Source organism: Hippopotamus amphibius, chromosome 7, assembly GCF_030028045.1.
Source record: "Hippopotamus amphibius kiboko isolate mHipAmp2 chromosome 7, mHipAmp2.hap2, whole genome shotgun sequence".
Lineage (NCBI taxonomy): Eukaryota > Metazoa > Chordata > Mammalia > Artiodactyla > Hippopotamidae > Hippopotamus > Hippopotamus amphibius.
In genome coordinates, this window is record NC_080192.1 from 37,537,340 (window position 1) to 37,554,217 (window position 16,878).

General features: G+C 35.7%; 1 protein-coding gene across 5 annotated transcripts in view; it reads right to left on the minus strand.

Annotated features, from left to right (window-relative positions):
- ACSS3 (acyl-CoA synthetase short chain family member 3) overlaps positions 1 to 16,878 on the minus strand; it is a 138,564-nt gene that overhangs the window by 65,878 nt on the left and 55,808 nt on the right. For all 5 annotated transcript variants that reach the window (XM_057743125.1, XM_057743124.1, XM_057743126.1 and 2 more), the window contains 3 exons: positions 16,296 to 16,436; positions 7,372 to 7,452; positions 7,196 to 7,291 (listed from right to left, as the gene is read on the minus strand). In XM_057743125.1, coding sequence (XP_057599108.1) covers positions 7,196 to 7,291; positions 7,372 to 7,452; positions 16,296 to 16,436 — 318 coding nt within the window. The remainder of the gene's footprint in view (positions 1 to 7,195; positions 7,292 to 7,371; positions 7,453 to 16,295; positions 16,437 to 16,878) is intronic.

The window sequence follows — 16,878 nt, forward strand, 5'->3', positions numbered from 1 at the left end:
TGAATGAGCTACTAAATTATTCTGTTCACTATATAAAGAATGTATTTTTATTATTTAATGGAAGGTTTTAGCCTCCTAAATGAAAAATACTAATAATACTAAAATAAAATAATACTAATATAATGTGGTAATCCAACTAAAATAGGGGCACAAGTGGGACAATTATTTTATGGAGATTAATAAAGATTTTTTTCACTTGCTGGCCTAGTGACAAGTCAGGACTCTTCTATACTTTTGTTTTGTTTTAATTAATCAAGCAAGCAAATTTTTTCCCTGCATTTTGCATGCTCAAGTTGTCAATTAATCCTCTTAGAAATGGTTCATTCCCACAACGAATTTCACCATCCGCCTGGAAAGCACTGTGCTGGACACTGGGCGGGGGTGCAGAAATGACAAGCATTCCCTGCCCTCAAAAAGTTTACAGTATGACAGCACTGTGTTTACAAGATCAAAGGAATCTAGATGGTATGACGGAGGTATAAAGAACTTCAATTGGCCTGAGGAAGGCAAAGAAGACATCAGAGAGAAGATGAAATTTAAGTTGATCCCTTAAGAAAAAGAACCACTTGGCTATGTGATCAGAACAAAATTGTAATTTTAGTAGAAGCACCAACTTAATCACTGGCAGTTCTGTTCATTTAAGTGCCAGTATGACTGGATTGTTGGGCGGGAAGCTGAATGAGAGGCCAGGAACAAGAGACAGAACTTAGAGGTAGGCAAGGGGCAGATGGGTATTGTTTATTGATATAACCAAGATAAAGAACAGTTCCATCTCTACAAGGACCCCTCATGTTGCACTTCTGTAGTCAAAGGTGTTTATTGCCAGTATGTAGAAAAATAATTGATGTTTGTATGTTTATCTTGTATCCTCAGACCTGGCTGAACTCGCTTATTAATTATGGGTTTTTAAATGTTTTTTAATGTTTTATAATTTCCTACATAGACAACCATGCGACCTGCAAATAGAGACAATTTTATTTCTTCCTTTCTGATATGTTTCTCTTTGTGTTTCCATATATTGCCTTATCAAATTGGCTAGAACTTCCAGAAGCGTAATGAATAGAATGGTGAGAGTGGACATCCTTGCTTTCAGACGTCATCGGGAATACTTAGTCTTTCAGCATTAACTGTTGGCCACAGGCTGTCCCTTTTGGGGAGGCCTAGTGGTGACAAATTTCTCTAAATTCTTCATCTTGAGAATGTCTTATTTCTCCTTTATTCTCAAAGTATATTTTGGATGAATATAGAATTCTGGATTGATAGTTCTTTTCTTTCCACACTTTAAAAACATCATGTCACTTCCCTCTGGCCTCCCTAGTTTTCGAAAAATCCTGTCATTCAAATGGTTTTAGCTTACAGATAAGATATCCTCTCTTTCTCACTAATTTAAAGCTTACTTCTTTTGCCTTCAATTTTCAGAAATCTGATTAAGATTTTTGTGTGTATGTGGCTTTTTCTTTTAGTCTTTACTGGAGTATCATTGCTTTACAGTATTGTGCTAGTTTCTGCTGTACAGAAAGTGTACCAGCCATATTTACACACATATCCCCTTATCTCTTCCCTTCCGAGCCCCCCTCCCAACCGCCCATCCCACCCCTCCAGTTCCTCACAAAGCATCAAGCTGATCTCCCCATACTCAGCAGCAGCTTCCCACTAGCCACCCACTTCACACTCAGCAGTGTGTATATGTCAGTGCTACTCTCTCACTACCTCCCAGCTTACCCTCCCCCCCGCCGTGTCCTCAAGTCCATTCTCTACATCTGCATTTCTATTCCTGCCCTGCCACTATGCTCATCAGTACCATTTTTCTAGATTCCATATATATGCATTAGCAAACAGTATTTGTTTTTCTCTGATTTACTTCACTCTGTATGACAGATTCTAGGTCCATCTACCACACTACAAATAGCTCAATTTCATTCCTTTTTATGGCTAATGTTCCATTATATATATGTGCATCTTCTTTATCCATTCATCTGCTGATGGACATTTAGGTTGCTTCCATATCCTGGCTATTGTAAATAATGCTGCAATGAACATTGTGTTACACGTATCTTTTTGAATTATGGTTTTCTCTGGGTATATGCCCAGTAATGGGATTGCTGGGTCATAATGGTAGCACTATTTCTAGCTTTTTAAGGAATCTCCATACTGTACTTTTTTCTGTAAAAGTACTGTACTGTCCTTTTTTGAGTACTTTTTTCAGGCCCCCTCTCTTTCTCCTCTCCTTTCATGACTGAAGTCACAAATGCTAGATCTTTTGTTATCATTCCACACATCCCCGAGGCTCTGTTAGTTTTTCTTTTCAGTCTATTTTCTTTCTGTTGTTTAGATTGGGTCATTTCTATTGTTCCTTCTTCCAGTTCACTAATCGTTTCCTCTGTCCCCTCCATTCTGGTATTGAGCCCATCCATTGAGTTTTTATCTTGATTATTGTACTTTTCAAGTTCTAAAATTTCCATATGGTTGTTCTTTATAGCATCTATGTCTTTGCTGGAACTTTATATTTCTTTACTGTGGCTGTCTATTTTTTCAGTTGTTTTAAGAACGCTCATCATCACTCGTTGAAGCATTTTACCACAGTTGCTTCAAAATCTTTGTCAGATAATTCTAACATCTCTGTCATCTCAGTGTTGGTATCTATCAAGTGTCTTTTCTTATTCAGCTTGAGATCTTTTTAGTTCTTGGTATGAGGAATGATATTTTCATCAAATTCTGGACTTTTTTGTATTATATTATGAGACTGACATATTTAAATCTTGTTTAAAGTGGCATACTTAGGTTTCACTCTAGCAAAGAAGGAGGAGGTAAGCGTAGAAATCCAGGTTCCTCATTTGGCCTCCACTGATACGCAATTGGGAGCATGCTCCTTCCTCATTACTGCTGGGTTGCTTCCAGTTCTAACAGTAGGCTTCCAATGGCACCTTCCTGGCTGCACAAGACAAGAGTTCCATTACTGCTCCCAACATGGCCTCCACTGACAGCACAGGGAAGAGACAGGTGGTCTTGTTATTGATGGTGAAAGTCCTGACTCTATCAGGCCTCCACGGACACCATCCCAATGGAGAATGGAAGTGGTACCTCATTACTGACAGGTGGAAGGGATAAGTCCAGGATCCTTATTTGGTCTCTACTGTCACTGTTAGGTTCAAGGGGTCCTCATTACAACCTAGCAGGGATGAAAATCTTAGCTCCCTAGTTAAACTCCTTTGACAGCACGCCGTGGAAGACGTAAGGAGGCTTACATCTCCTTCTTAAAGCCTGACAATTTTGGAAGTCTAAGCTTCCCACTTAGCATTTGCTGTTTGGTGGTGGGGTGGGATCATGGATTTTTCTGTGGCGTTTATCTGGATTAGAGCCATCTAAAAGTTCTATGTCTTCCTCATCCTTTGGCTTGAGAGATGAGGCTTTATTTTTTCCTTTTTGGAGGTTTTTTGGTTTTTTTGTTTTTGTTTTTTACTTGTTTGTTGTGGTCTGTAGTTGTTGGCATTTCTGGGTTGCCAGCTTCTTCAGACACAACTCAAAGACATATGAGGGAAAAATAAAATCCAGGGTCTCATCATTATGTTGTTTCTTGAGTCCCTAGGTCCCTAAAGTCAGTTTTTCTTCTTCTTTCCACCTTTCAGTCTTATGTTTGTTTTAGGCATAATGCCTAAAATGTTTAGTTCTACTTAGTGGGAGGAATAGAGAAAAGTGTGTCATCTCTATCTTCCTGGAGTCAGAACTCAACCCTTCAAAAAATTTTACACAACAAAGTTCTGTGTTGGCTTCTACATTTTAGATAGGTAATTGTAAGTGAGGAGAGCTCAGAAACTGGAGGTTGGGTAGAGATGGCCTGGAAGGACATCTGAAGGCAGAAGTGTTTGTTAGAACAAGCTCTAGGCTGGCTATCTGAAATATACAACTGGAAAGCATAGGCACAAGTGAGATCAGAAGTCAAACATAGAATACACACAAGTCAACAACATACTAGTGAAACTATAAGCCTTGAACATACAGCAGGAGGTGTGGAAATAAGAGGACACTTTCGAAAGGTGCTAAAATATAAATTCAACAGAATGCAATGAGCAATAGGATACAGTATGTAAGGAGAATGAAATTAGAATCACTTCTTGATTCTTAGTTTGAATGACTGAGTGAATGCAGGTAACATTAACAACATAGTACAGTATATGGAAAGAAATGTCTTTGCAGGGAAGAGTGGAGGTAGTTCATTTCACATCATCCTGAGCATAAGGGATGCCTGGGCCATCTGAAGGTGCCTAACAACAAGCTGGCGCTTAGCAGGAAGGGCAGATGTAGAAAGGAGGAGTTAGGAGCCTTGGTTTAATTAGTAATACTCAAATCCAACTGCATGGACATTATCCAGGAAGTATAAGCAGAATGAGAAAAGAGGGCTAATAACAAGACCCTTCTAATCCCCAATGTTTAGGATCAAAATAAAAGAAACCAAGAAAGGAAAAGGAGGACAAGCTGTCAGAGAGGTAGAAAGAGAACAGAGGAGTAGCATACAATTTAGTTCCATAAGCATTTATTAAGTGTTTAGTGTGTACTCTGCACTATGCTGAGGCTGGTATTTGAGGCCCTCACACTTTACTAGATGTAAGTTCAGGAGAGTGTGGTCATCTCACTAACGGACATATGCTCAGGAGTCAATGGAACCACAGAAAGGGGAACCGAGCACAGCCAAAGACTAAGAGGAAATTTTCCAAGTGACGATTACATCTAATCAGAGTCTACAAGGATAGCTGGAATTAACCAGACAATGAAAGACAGAGAGAAAGTCATGCCAGGCAAAATAAACAGCCTGAACAACAGCAAAAGGGCATGGTGCTCAAAAGAACAGACAAAACTACCTTCAGGGAACAGTCAGCAGGCTTGATGCCAGTGAGAGAAAAAATAAAACCAAACTGAAGAAGGCCCTTTGACTTTGTCACTTACGAAATCACTGTTGACCTCTGATACAGTAGCTTTATGAAACAGTGTGGCGAGAAACTGGACTTCGGTGGGATGAAGAATAATTGGAAGAAGATAAAGTTCAGATAATATGGAAAGGGTATTTCTTCAAGGAACTTAGGGGAGAAGAATATAAAGATGGGATAGCTAGAAATGTGCAAAAATCTGAGGCTTTGTTTTGTGAGCACAGAGAATTGAAGATGTTTACAAGTTGTAGGAAAGAAACCAAACTGCAGAGATAAAGTTTAAAAGTTTAAAAAAAAAAATCACTCTTTTGTACAACAAATACTTTTAGAGCATCTACATTGTTCTTGAGCACATCACTTCAAGATAAAGACAAACAACGGAGCCCCTTGCATGGTGTTAAAATCATGTTTTAAATAAACCTGAGAAATTTAAAAAGGCCAATGGTAAATGCACAAAAATTACATGTACTTCAGTTCTAAAGGCAGATTAATACTTATAAATACTAATCAATGTAATGGCAACTTTGGCTTTGTCATTCTATGTGAGCAATTTCACAATTCATTACAGGTATTCAGTGTTGAGGCTTATTTTATTTACTTTAAGAGGAATAATTATTCTAATAAAAACATTTATTCTATTGTAGGGACTTTGGATTGGGACAGATTTGTCAAGATTATTTTATGTTTTAATTATTACAAACACCACAGTACAAGCTAAGTCTACAAAGGACAAAGGCATAGTATAGAAGATGTGGAGTAGTGCGTGATGGCTTAATACTTGTGTTAAAGTCTGCCTTAATATCTCTGAGCATTCAGAGACAGAAAACCAGCTAGCTGAAAATGAAGGAACACTCATGTCTTTAAATGGTGACTGGGACTAGGAGACTTCCATGATGATCAAGAATAGTCTAATTTTTTCAGAATCATTGAGTTAAAGAATTTTAAGATTGTAAAGAACTTTGACATTATCTAATACTATTATCCATACCTTACATATAAAATTCCCTTCTTCAAATTCCTTTCTTGATGTTGAGAGACTTTAAGTGAAAGAGAACCTTCTATTGGAGAACTTGCCTATTCTACTAACAGACAGTTAAATTTTCTCTGATTATTCCCAAAAGATAGGTCTCTGGAACTCCACATTACTACATTACTACACTATTTCCTTTATATGTGGCAGCTCTGTAAATGTCAAAAGATACTTACCATACATGCAAAAGAAATATATTATTTTTATCAAACTAACCATTTCCAGTTCCTTCATGTCTTTCTTGTTATGACATTTTCACCCTAGTCCCTTCCATCCAAATGCTTTTTAATAAGTTAATGATTTTTTTTCTCCTCCTCATTAAACTAAACACAAATTTCCAAATGTGAAAAAATATGATTATAACACTGAATATGGTATTTTTTAAAAGCAATCCTATCAACCACTCATGTTCGAACTACAGACATTAGAATACACATTGATTAAACCACAAAAACTACAACCAACTTGTTTCCCTTCATTTTTGCAGTTATTTTTAATATAAACATAAGAGTGTAAAGATTTCCATATTTTCCCATCTTGTGTGTTTTGTCCCAAAAGTCCAAGATCATTTGTATACTGATTTAGCAAACCACCATTCTGCCATCCCTCTCAAATTTTGATCCCCTACATATCTGATAGGTATGTGTTTTAAGTATTCATACAAGGCATTTGCTAAAATTAAGTAGGCATAAGAGCAGAATTTTCTAATATACACACAAAAATATTATTCCTGGGTAACATTAGTCCATGCAACAGAATCTAAAGCAGTTATTTATTCAGCTATGAATCTGATCAGTCTATGAATCTCTCCCTTATACATACAACAATCATTAGCAACTACCAAAAATGTCTAGCTAAAATCAAGAAACCATATATTTGAAATCCATTAATCCTATAAGAACACAAAGAGGTGAATCTCTGTTGTTTGCTTTATGATGACTATTTTCTAAGATTCTAAATCAGTATCAGTCCAAGAATATTTTCTAAAAAGGAATAGACAACAAGCTTGTTACTGTATATTTTTTAGAATATAATTTTTATGGCTTTGTTCAACACAATTTAAATAGTTGTTTATTTTTTTCTAAATATATATTTCTTTCTCTTATGAAATTGTATTTATAACTGGAAGAAGACATAAAAATCTCCCCTGCCCCCATTCAATTTTTTTTCCTACTTAGGACTACTCTAAAACTTTTAGTAAAATTAATATTATGTATATGTGCTATAAATTTTATTTTATTACCTCATATAAAACCGTTGTGTTTCCATGTAGAAGAGGTCCATAACAGATATACGAATGTCCGACAACCCAGCCTAAGTCAGAAGCTGCCCACCACACCTAAACAATAAGAAGATAATAAAATGCATATACCTTAATCAGCGAAATGTCATGTAATGTGAATTTAAAACCATGATTACCTCTCCAGGTTTAAGGCCATATATTGAAGACATTGACCAGTTAAGCATTACAGCGTATCCTCCGGTGGGTCTTATCACACCCTAAAGGATAGAAAAGGTGAAGTTAAAATCAATAGACAGTATCTTAAAAGATTCTCTCTATTCATATTGTCCACTTAAGAAAAGTTCCTGTTGAAAGTATTTCATATTCTATAAGCTATAAATAACTTTGGCTTTCATATAATTGTATCTGAATCACTATTTCTTTTGCTCCTCCAATAATAAACACAGAATAGTTTGTCCATATCAGTCCATTTGTAGAATCCATTCTCACAGACCATTCTGGACCTTCTAAACAAAACATGATTTCACAGAATTACATGCAATAAAAAAATTTTCCAGTGGTAACAGAAATTATCAACATTGCAGGGAATTCCCTGGCAGTCCAGCAGTTAGGACTCTGCACTTCCACTGTGGGGGGGCATGGGTTCGATCCCTGGTTGGGGAACTAAGATCTTGCATGCTGCACACAGCCAAAAAAGAAAAGAAAAGAAAAAGAAAACCAAAGACTTAGCATGAAATTATCAACATTATATTTTCACATATATTTCCAGAACAAAAATGCAAACTCTCAAAATTAAGTGCACAGAAATGTCAAAGGTAGCTGTGTGCCTAAGATACATACTACTATAAGCAAGTTTATTCTTTAGTGTTATTAAATAATAATAGGAGGCTTAGAGGAAACAGTCATATTCTAACTGGATTCTTTTTTTTTTTTCTTTTTTTTTTTAATTATTTTTTTTGGGGGTACACCAAGATCAATCATCTGTTTTTATACACATATCCCCGTATTCCCTCCCTTCCTTGACTCCCCCCCCCTCGAGTCCCCCCACCCTCCCCGCCCCAGTCCTCTAAGGCATCTTGCATCCTTGCTAACTGGATTCTTAATACAGTGCTGCTCTGGGGGTCACGCTACCACAGTACTAGAACTGAGCAGTTCTTTAGGGATGAATTCTCGAACTCTGAGGAATCAATCCTGATGAGCTGGATCTAAGGCTGACAGATTTTCCTTATATTACATTTTGAGCAAAACTAGGATTGTCACACCACAGTTCTATAGTTTCTAGCAGCTATCCTTGACAGTAAACATATTCAATGCTGATATAAGAATAATATTTGAAAACTAAGCACGAGCAATCATAAATAATAACTGACTGTAAATTTAATAATTTCATTTATTGCTTCACTATAAACATTAATCATCATTGGCTCAAAAAGACTTAATGAGATGACTATTCAGAGCAAGAAGGTGAATGTTTGCTAAGAAATGTTATATTTCACTCACAAGTATTTTCAAGCATCTCTTAGTAGAGCAACTATAATTGCTCTGTGAAGAAAATACTTATTTTACCTGAAACTGCACACACACATGGTCCTAATTAATGAATGCACTACTAGTTGAACCTTTTTGGCACAGCTTTGTAACTGTAACACACAGACATGAATCAGGAGAATGAAAAAGAAAGTGACTTTCTATTTGTTACTAAAATTGCTGCTCTCCTCAGGTACCACTAATAAAACAAGGCAATCAAGCTGTGGAATACATTTTATCCACCAGCAGCAACACCTGGTCTCTTGAAAAATATCACATGCAACTTTATTGGCATTTGGAAGGTACTTTCGAGGTTGTATGACATGGTTAGCATGCAGCTGGCTCTTTTGATCACTTTGGGAGTATTAGAAATCCTGCGCCCCTGCCAGTAAATTTCACACACGCATTTTCCCATGTAAACTGAGCAGCTCTTTACCAAGTATATGCTGTATGGTCTTCCACATATTTTGCTAATTTGTCTCTCCTATTAAGAAGGTCTTTTCCTATAGTTCAATACCTTGATGAATTTGATATTAATCAACTTGCAAACACTCGTTAGTAAACATTTTTATTCATTTGGTAGAGGATAAAATGTGAAGTTTTTTTCATAGACGATATGCTATCCACATTCTACGATAATTAATGTCAGGCATGATTTCTCTTAAGATGTTTTAGATTTCTCTTCACCTGCCTGTCCCTGCATTTAGAGGTCATTTTTTATCAATAATTCTAAATATCATTATAAATGGGTAAATTTTTATATTAAATGATACACAGGGTAAGATTAATCAACTGGAAGTGACAGAAAGGAATAAAAGGCTATGGAGAAAATAAATGAGTGGTAATTCATTTGTAAACCTTAGAATTTAAAGGGCAGGTTACCAAATTTCTGTTTACCTCTCAAGTAAACCCTTCTTTAAAGGTTATTTACCAATGTTGCTTTGCCTGTAAAATGGTGGCTACTTAAACCCATTTGACCCCAAAAAAGTTAGACTTAAAAATGAGACTATGCATGAAAAAGTATAAAAATTATACAGCCTAGAATTTAATGTCTTACTAACAAAATTATTTCCTTAATTCTAGTAATTACTATTTTTTAAATTTTTCCCTGTGCTAATACCACATAAAAGGCAAAAACATTAAAATTTAGAGGTTATCATCAAAGATTCTCATTAGAAACAACTAAAATGGAGCTAAAGGAGACAGAAAAGTCATGTCTGTTTTATCACTGGTCTTTGATATCCACTTATTTTTATTTTTTTTAAAGAATGAATTAAAATTTTTCATCAGGCATCATTTTTCTATTCATTAATCTAGATTCTCAATATGAACTTTGGTCTTGCCTCCAAAATATTCAGATGACAGTTTTCAATTTACTGAGTATTTGGTATGGCTTAGAAAAAAAACTGCCTAATTTCCTATTTCCCATGTAGATCTTTTATAAGAAGTTCAAGAATTAAAAAAAACTGAAAGATTAGTTTCAAAAAGAGAGATTATTATAATATTTATATGTGACTAACATTAAATGATAAAGCATTTCTTGCTTGTAATCATATTTTCCAGGTAATGATAATTAAAATGCAAAAGATAAACTCTGTTTAGCCTCCAAAAATACACAAACCATGCTCCGAAAAACCTACAAATCATTATATTCTAGTATGCAAAATTTAATCAGAAACAAAAAAAATGGCATTTTAAAGTATATTTGAAATCTTGAGTATGAAATATAAATACTTATTCAACATCAGTGCTTACCTCTAAAACACAAGCATGCTGCATTTCACTCTTTTGAGTCTGTTACTTTATGTACTTACACCCTATCTACCTTAAAAGTTAAGACAGATGATCTAATATATTTTCAGAAAAGCCCTGTAACCTACCAATACACTCTTCTGGTGTTTGCAGGATCTGCCATAATACTTAAAGTCTTCTGCAGAACTTGAAAAACATCCAGGGGGAATAATACTCCATGCCTCTAACAAAGACATGAAAGTGAATTCTGTCTCAGAAGTAGACAGGTGCTCTTTAAACAAAATGCTTAATGTGTATGGATACTTTAAAAATTCAATCCATACAAGGGAAACTAAAGGCTGATTATTCACCATCCAGGAATGGGACAGCAGTTATCACAGATGGTTCTTTATGATTTGCAGTTTAATGAGCTGCCACTGAAGACAAGGAAAGCCACAACATATCATAAATGGGGCCATTAATGTAAAGCATAAAACATATCTGTATCAAGTATGTACTGTTTGGTTGCCACAATTTAAGAAAAATACAGTTGAAATAACATCAGCTGTAGAAGAAGAGGAGTGAAGGCTGAGATGTGTGGTAAGATTAAGAGTCTGGGAGTTTTATCTTAAAAATTTTTTAATAGATCTATAAAAATCTGAATGGCAAATCTCAAAATATTCAGGTAAGAGAAGTCTAGATAGAGTAACCAACAAAACCTCATACTTTCTAAACTGAGCCCCTATCACCCTACTCTGTAATAAAGACTTGTACAAGACAAACATACGTATTTACATACATAAAATACATATTCATTCACACACATATGTAAATATATATGTATATATGTCTACATATACACATGTATATGCATACGCTTTGTATTTATGTATGTTTATATATACATTTCAATTCAGTCTGGCAAATTAAGTAAAAACAAAACAAGAGGAGAGGGGAAACAAAAATATTACCTGAAGAAAAGAAGTCCATCACCAAAGGACAGTTGGAGTCAGTGAGTTGAAAAGTATGAGGTATGGTTTGGCTTACTTAAAAAATCCAACACACCCACAATATTCTTGTTCTTACAGTGGTTTTACAGGTGATATCCCCTCTTCCTAGAATGAACCCTCACCTCTCTTCTGAACATGGTTAGCACCCACTTCATCACAAAAGTACTCAAAAAAACTGTGAAAGTGTCACCTCTACTGGAAGCCGTCCAAACCCACTAGGTTTATGTTAAAAGCCTGTCCCTCCTCTTTCATGGCTCCAAAGCCTACAAACCTCTCTGAGCCTCTGAGCACTAACAACATCCACCTCTACGAAGTCTCCTCCACCACTCTAGGTGCCATAAGAACGCCTTTGTATCTTCAGCATAGGACAGGCAGGTGATACATTTGTTGGCTGATTAAAAGAATGAGCAGTTAAATGAACAAGCACATGTATGAAAACTATAATTTTTTAAAGATATTCTTCTTTGTTCAACAGAAACCCTTGAAACTTACAGAACTTAATGAATCATATTAGTAGAAATGGAATGACTCCATTTGGTATAGTTCATCAAACATAAAACCTCTTGCTGTAGGCTTTCCAGTGACTCAGAAGCTGCCTCTGTGGAGGATACTTAAGCAGCAGTTTAATTTTTTATTGGTCTGAACAACTGTGAGATAAGGGGCAAAGGTGTAACAAGTTTAGCATTTTAACTGAAAGAACTGTACAAAAAAAGTTCATAGGTGTTTTTATTTGACTTTCTCTTATTTTTTCCCCACAGTATAGAATATGAATGTTACCCAGGAACAAAAGTTAACGTAAGTTATATAAACTCACATCAGGACAAAGGACTTATCTACCACCTTCCTGTCATGCCTTCCTTTCTAATACTTTGCTTGCGGTTTCTTTTCTCCTGGGCTCCTCTGCCACTATTTTGTGGTTGTTGTTATCTCCATGCCTCCATGACAGCAAGCTGGAAGCAGATAAATATGACCATCCCTAAATCTCCCACTCCCAAAACGACACCCCATCCAGATGAGGGATTCTTCTATTGCACAGTTCCTTGAAGTAACTCAAGTACAGGCACCCAAACCAAACAGGATAAAAGTGCACAACGAGACAGAAATGTACGCAAAGCAGCTCCGCTGTGGTTGCTAGAATACGTGACGCAGCTAACAGATTAACCTGTCATACAACAACCTGACAAATCCAGGTCTGGCAGATGCAGAGATGCAAATATGCCCTAAATACATCTGCAAATTCTAACCAAAGAATAGACTGCGTTGTGTGTGTCTTATGTGTGCCTATGGGAAATGAGCATTTTTCAGCAGAATATTTTTATGGGCTCACAACACTATCTTTCCTCATGAAGAACAAAGATCAAGAAAACAAACAATATGATGACATGAAACATATTTAAATGCTTCATAAATGCACCTGTGCTCATCCTTCGCGTACTTCTATTCTGGGAATCCCAATATCAAAAATTCAGATCCTATTAATTCTGATTATACCTACCAAAAATGAAGTGAGAATCTTATGAATAAAGAGGCATCTGGATACTCAATATCTTATAATAACCTATAATGGAAAACAATCTAAAAAAAGAATATGCTTTGCTGTACCCCTGAAATTAACACAATATTGTAAATCAACTATATTTCAATTTTAAAAAAGAGGCATCTGGGAGCTAACTGGAAAAGTAGATTATTTAACAAATATTCTGAGGATCTACCATGGCAAAATTCTAAGGTTAGTGCTATAGTGGACTCAAAGATATAAGAAGTACATTCTAAGACCTCAGAGAACATGCCATGTTATGAAGATAAGTCAATAAAAAGTAACATATTAAAAAGTAGAATAAAATAAGTGGCATAAATATTTGTGGCAACGTATAATTTCAATGCAATTGAAATTCTTATGTCCACTGGAGGGACAAGGGAAATATTTCTGAAAGACCTTGAGAAACAACTACTTCGTCTTGCCATTCTGCATGTCCTACTCTGTAAAACCTACTTGTTCCCATGATTTAAACACCAGTCCTCTACAACTGGTGATGTTCCAAGGGTCTATCCGCAAATCCAGATGTATTCTACGACCCAGACTTTCACTTCCAACCACTGTCTGGGCATCTCCATGTTAATGTCCCAAAGACACATCATACTCAATAGGTCCAAAACCTCCCAGTTTTCTCAGCCCCAACCATTTTCCTTTGTTTCTAAAACATTCAAAACCACTCTCCTATGTTCTCAGGTTCACAGTCTTCCATACTCTTATCCTTGAACCAAATCTGATTGCTCCCTCATAATTCTGCTGTCCTAAGTGAGGTCTTAAACTAAACACAGCCTGAAAAACCAATCTCCTTGCTTCCATTGTGTGTATCTGCCTATCTTCTCAACAAAATGTTGCAAGGGTTACCCTCCTTCATATTTTTCTCTCTTTCTTAAGAAGCATTAGTGTTCTCCATTCCTTACATACAGTATATAGCCTAAACTTCTTGGCTAAATTTTAAGCAATTGGCCCCTGCCTATATACTGGGCCATCTCTCTTCTTTATTTGCACCGAAAGCATTAGCCATCCTGGAACCTTCCTGACATACTCCTGCCTTCGCTTATGTTGACCCAATCTACCTGGAATGCCCTCCTCCCCATGATGTCACCTGATGAAGAAGTTCTATTCATCCTTCAAATGTCACCCTGTCAAGTGCTTTCCCTGCCATCTCCCTGATAAAACAGCACTCCCACTCTTTCCATCACCATTACCCTGCTTTATTTTTCTTCGTAACACATCACATATTGCATAGCTCTTTATTTGTTTACTGTCTGTGTCCAATATAGAATGTAAACTTCTAAAAAAAAAAAAAACCAGTCAGATATATATATTTGGGAGCTCAGTAACATTTGTTGAATTAATGGAATTTAGTCCTTCAGACACCCTTCAATCTCATCTTTTCTTCAAGAGAGCGAGAAGTAGGGTAGCCCTCTTAGGGCAAAGATCACAGTCTATCTTAATTACTTATGTTTATATATATTGCAACCCCACCACGCTGAAGGGGCTATGGTTTACTTGTATTTTTAATCTCTTTTAGCACCTCATGAACATTCAATAATGCATACTGAATTGAGCTATATTCAATGTGAATAGAAATCTCTTAACAATGAAAGCCTTCTCCAATCTATAGAAATAGATTATCTTCAGGATGGTACTACATCACAAGGAAAACGAGCACGATTAAAATATCAAACAACCTTCAGTTTGGACATCTGGGAATCCCTCAAAGAACGTCTTGACCCAAAGGAAAACTGGAATAGTTAGGTTTCTTCCTTATTTGGAACCACCATTTGTCAGATTCAATGCCCTTATATTACTTTTATTTTATTTCTACTATCCTAGCTGAGTCAGTTTTGAGTTGATGGCAAGCTCTTCTTCTGCCTTCTTATAAGGATCCCCATCCAGGCCACAGTGAATTCCAGGGATTTAAAGTCTCCAGGTGGCACAAAAGTTTTTATAAGATTCCTCCAGGCTTTTAAGGAGCTAAAGTGATTCTTTTTATTTGGTTAGGTTATACTGTGTTTTCAGGGTCAGTGGTTTCATCTCACGTTGATACTTTTACATGATTATGACTTGCTGAGTCCCCTTTTATTTTACGGCCAAATGTTCATTTGGACATTATGTGTCTGGTGCATAATGCAGAATTGCAAAAAGTGGAGGGTAAGGATTGCATCCAGTGGACCATTTGGACTGCTTAAACAAACAAATCTTAGAGTCTGCAATATAAGAAATATTTACTTTTCAGATGACCAGCGTTCTTAAAAAATCATAGGGCTTTGATTCTACAACACAAATATCTTTATGTATATGCATTAATTTATTTATGCACTCAACAAAAATTTGAGTACCAACTGCATACAAAACACAATGGTAGACCAAAATGAAATAAAACATGGTCTCTGTACCCAGAGAGACTATATCCCTCTACCAAATGTTTTCTTTCTCACAAGCAAGAGAATTTTATATAAAACATCTTGCCTTAATTTTCCTTTATTTAAATCTAAACTAACAGAATCAATACTTTAAGAATATTAACAGGTTATTCTTCAGAATTCTGATGCTACAGAGATCCAATACTAATACAGAGGCCAATGACCTATAGGATTCGAGTGACTATGAAAGTCCCTTTGCCCACTAACATTCTATGATGCAATGAATATTGAACTCCTTAATAAAGATGAATAGGAAGATGATATCACAGGTCTTTATGAAGTTATATGAAGAAAGATTATTATTTGGAGATACCAGGCAAAAGTGCTATTTGTTTGGTATCTGACACATTCAGGAATATTGACACTTTTGACTTCGTTTTGTGAAAACACTTTTCAGGGTGAAAAGACTTAAAAATCCTTGAGTGTCTTCAGTGCTGCAAATCAAATAGTTCAATACTCTGGATAAACTGCCTGTTGTTCAAACTGTCTCGGCCAATTCTCAAAGTTGCATTTATAACGATAAATTGAATTCCTCTAAATCAAAAATCAATTTCATATTGTATGAAAGTTATACCTCAATTTAAAAAATAAAAATATTTCATTTGAAATCTTTTATAAAATGCTATTAAACCAACTGATATTCAATCAAATATACAGTAATTTTAATAGCTTATTAAAGCAAATGAATATTGCTGATATTCGTGAAGATTTTGAAAGAAATAAGGACAAAGCATTTGACGTTAAATATAATGAATATTTTTATATACTTAGACACAATATTTCTTTAAGATACAAAGTACTTTCAGTCAGTAGTCAAATATTCACAGTGAAAAAAAATCTGCCACTATAATTATCCCTAAGAGAGCGCATACCTTTGGCAACCCTGTTGTTCCAGATGTGTAAAGAATATACAGTGGATGTTCAGAAAGAACAGGAACACAATCATGTGACTGTGCTTTTGCCATCTCTTCATCCCAATCAAGGTCACGACCTGCAGCCAAAGGAACCGGCTCCTGCAAAGTAAAAATATAGGAATATGCGCTGAACAAAGAAGAGTGAATCAGGAGAACACTGTAGAGTAGCTACATCTATATTAGTCTGAGCGTCTGACTGAAATCCAGGCCTATGTAGCACTAAATATCAGACTTATGACTCAATATCTCAGGGTCACGAGTTAAGATAAATGTTTATAAAAAAATTCAACAGTTTGATGTTGGCTTCAACTGAACTTACAACAGAAAATGTTTTATTCAAACCTAGAGATATCCTTAAGAAATTCAATGTGATGCAGGCATGATCTCATCAACAGTCAGAGCTTAACTAACAGAGGTTCATGTTTCTATAAATGTATGTACACTAATACCTTTATAAACTAACTTCTATTTTCTTTTTAACCTGAAACACACACTTTATTTTTATTTTTAATTGGGTTATAATTGCTTTACAATGTTGTAT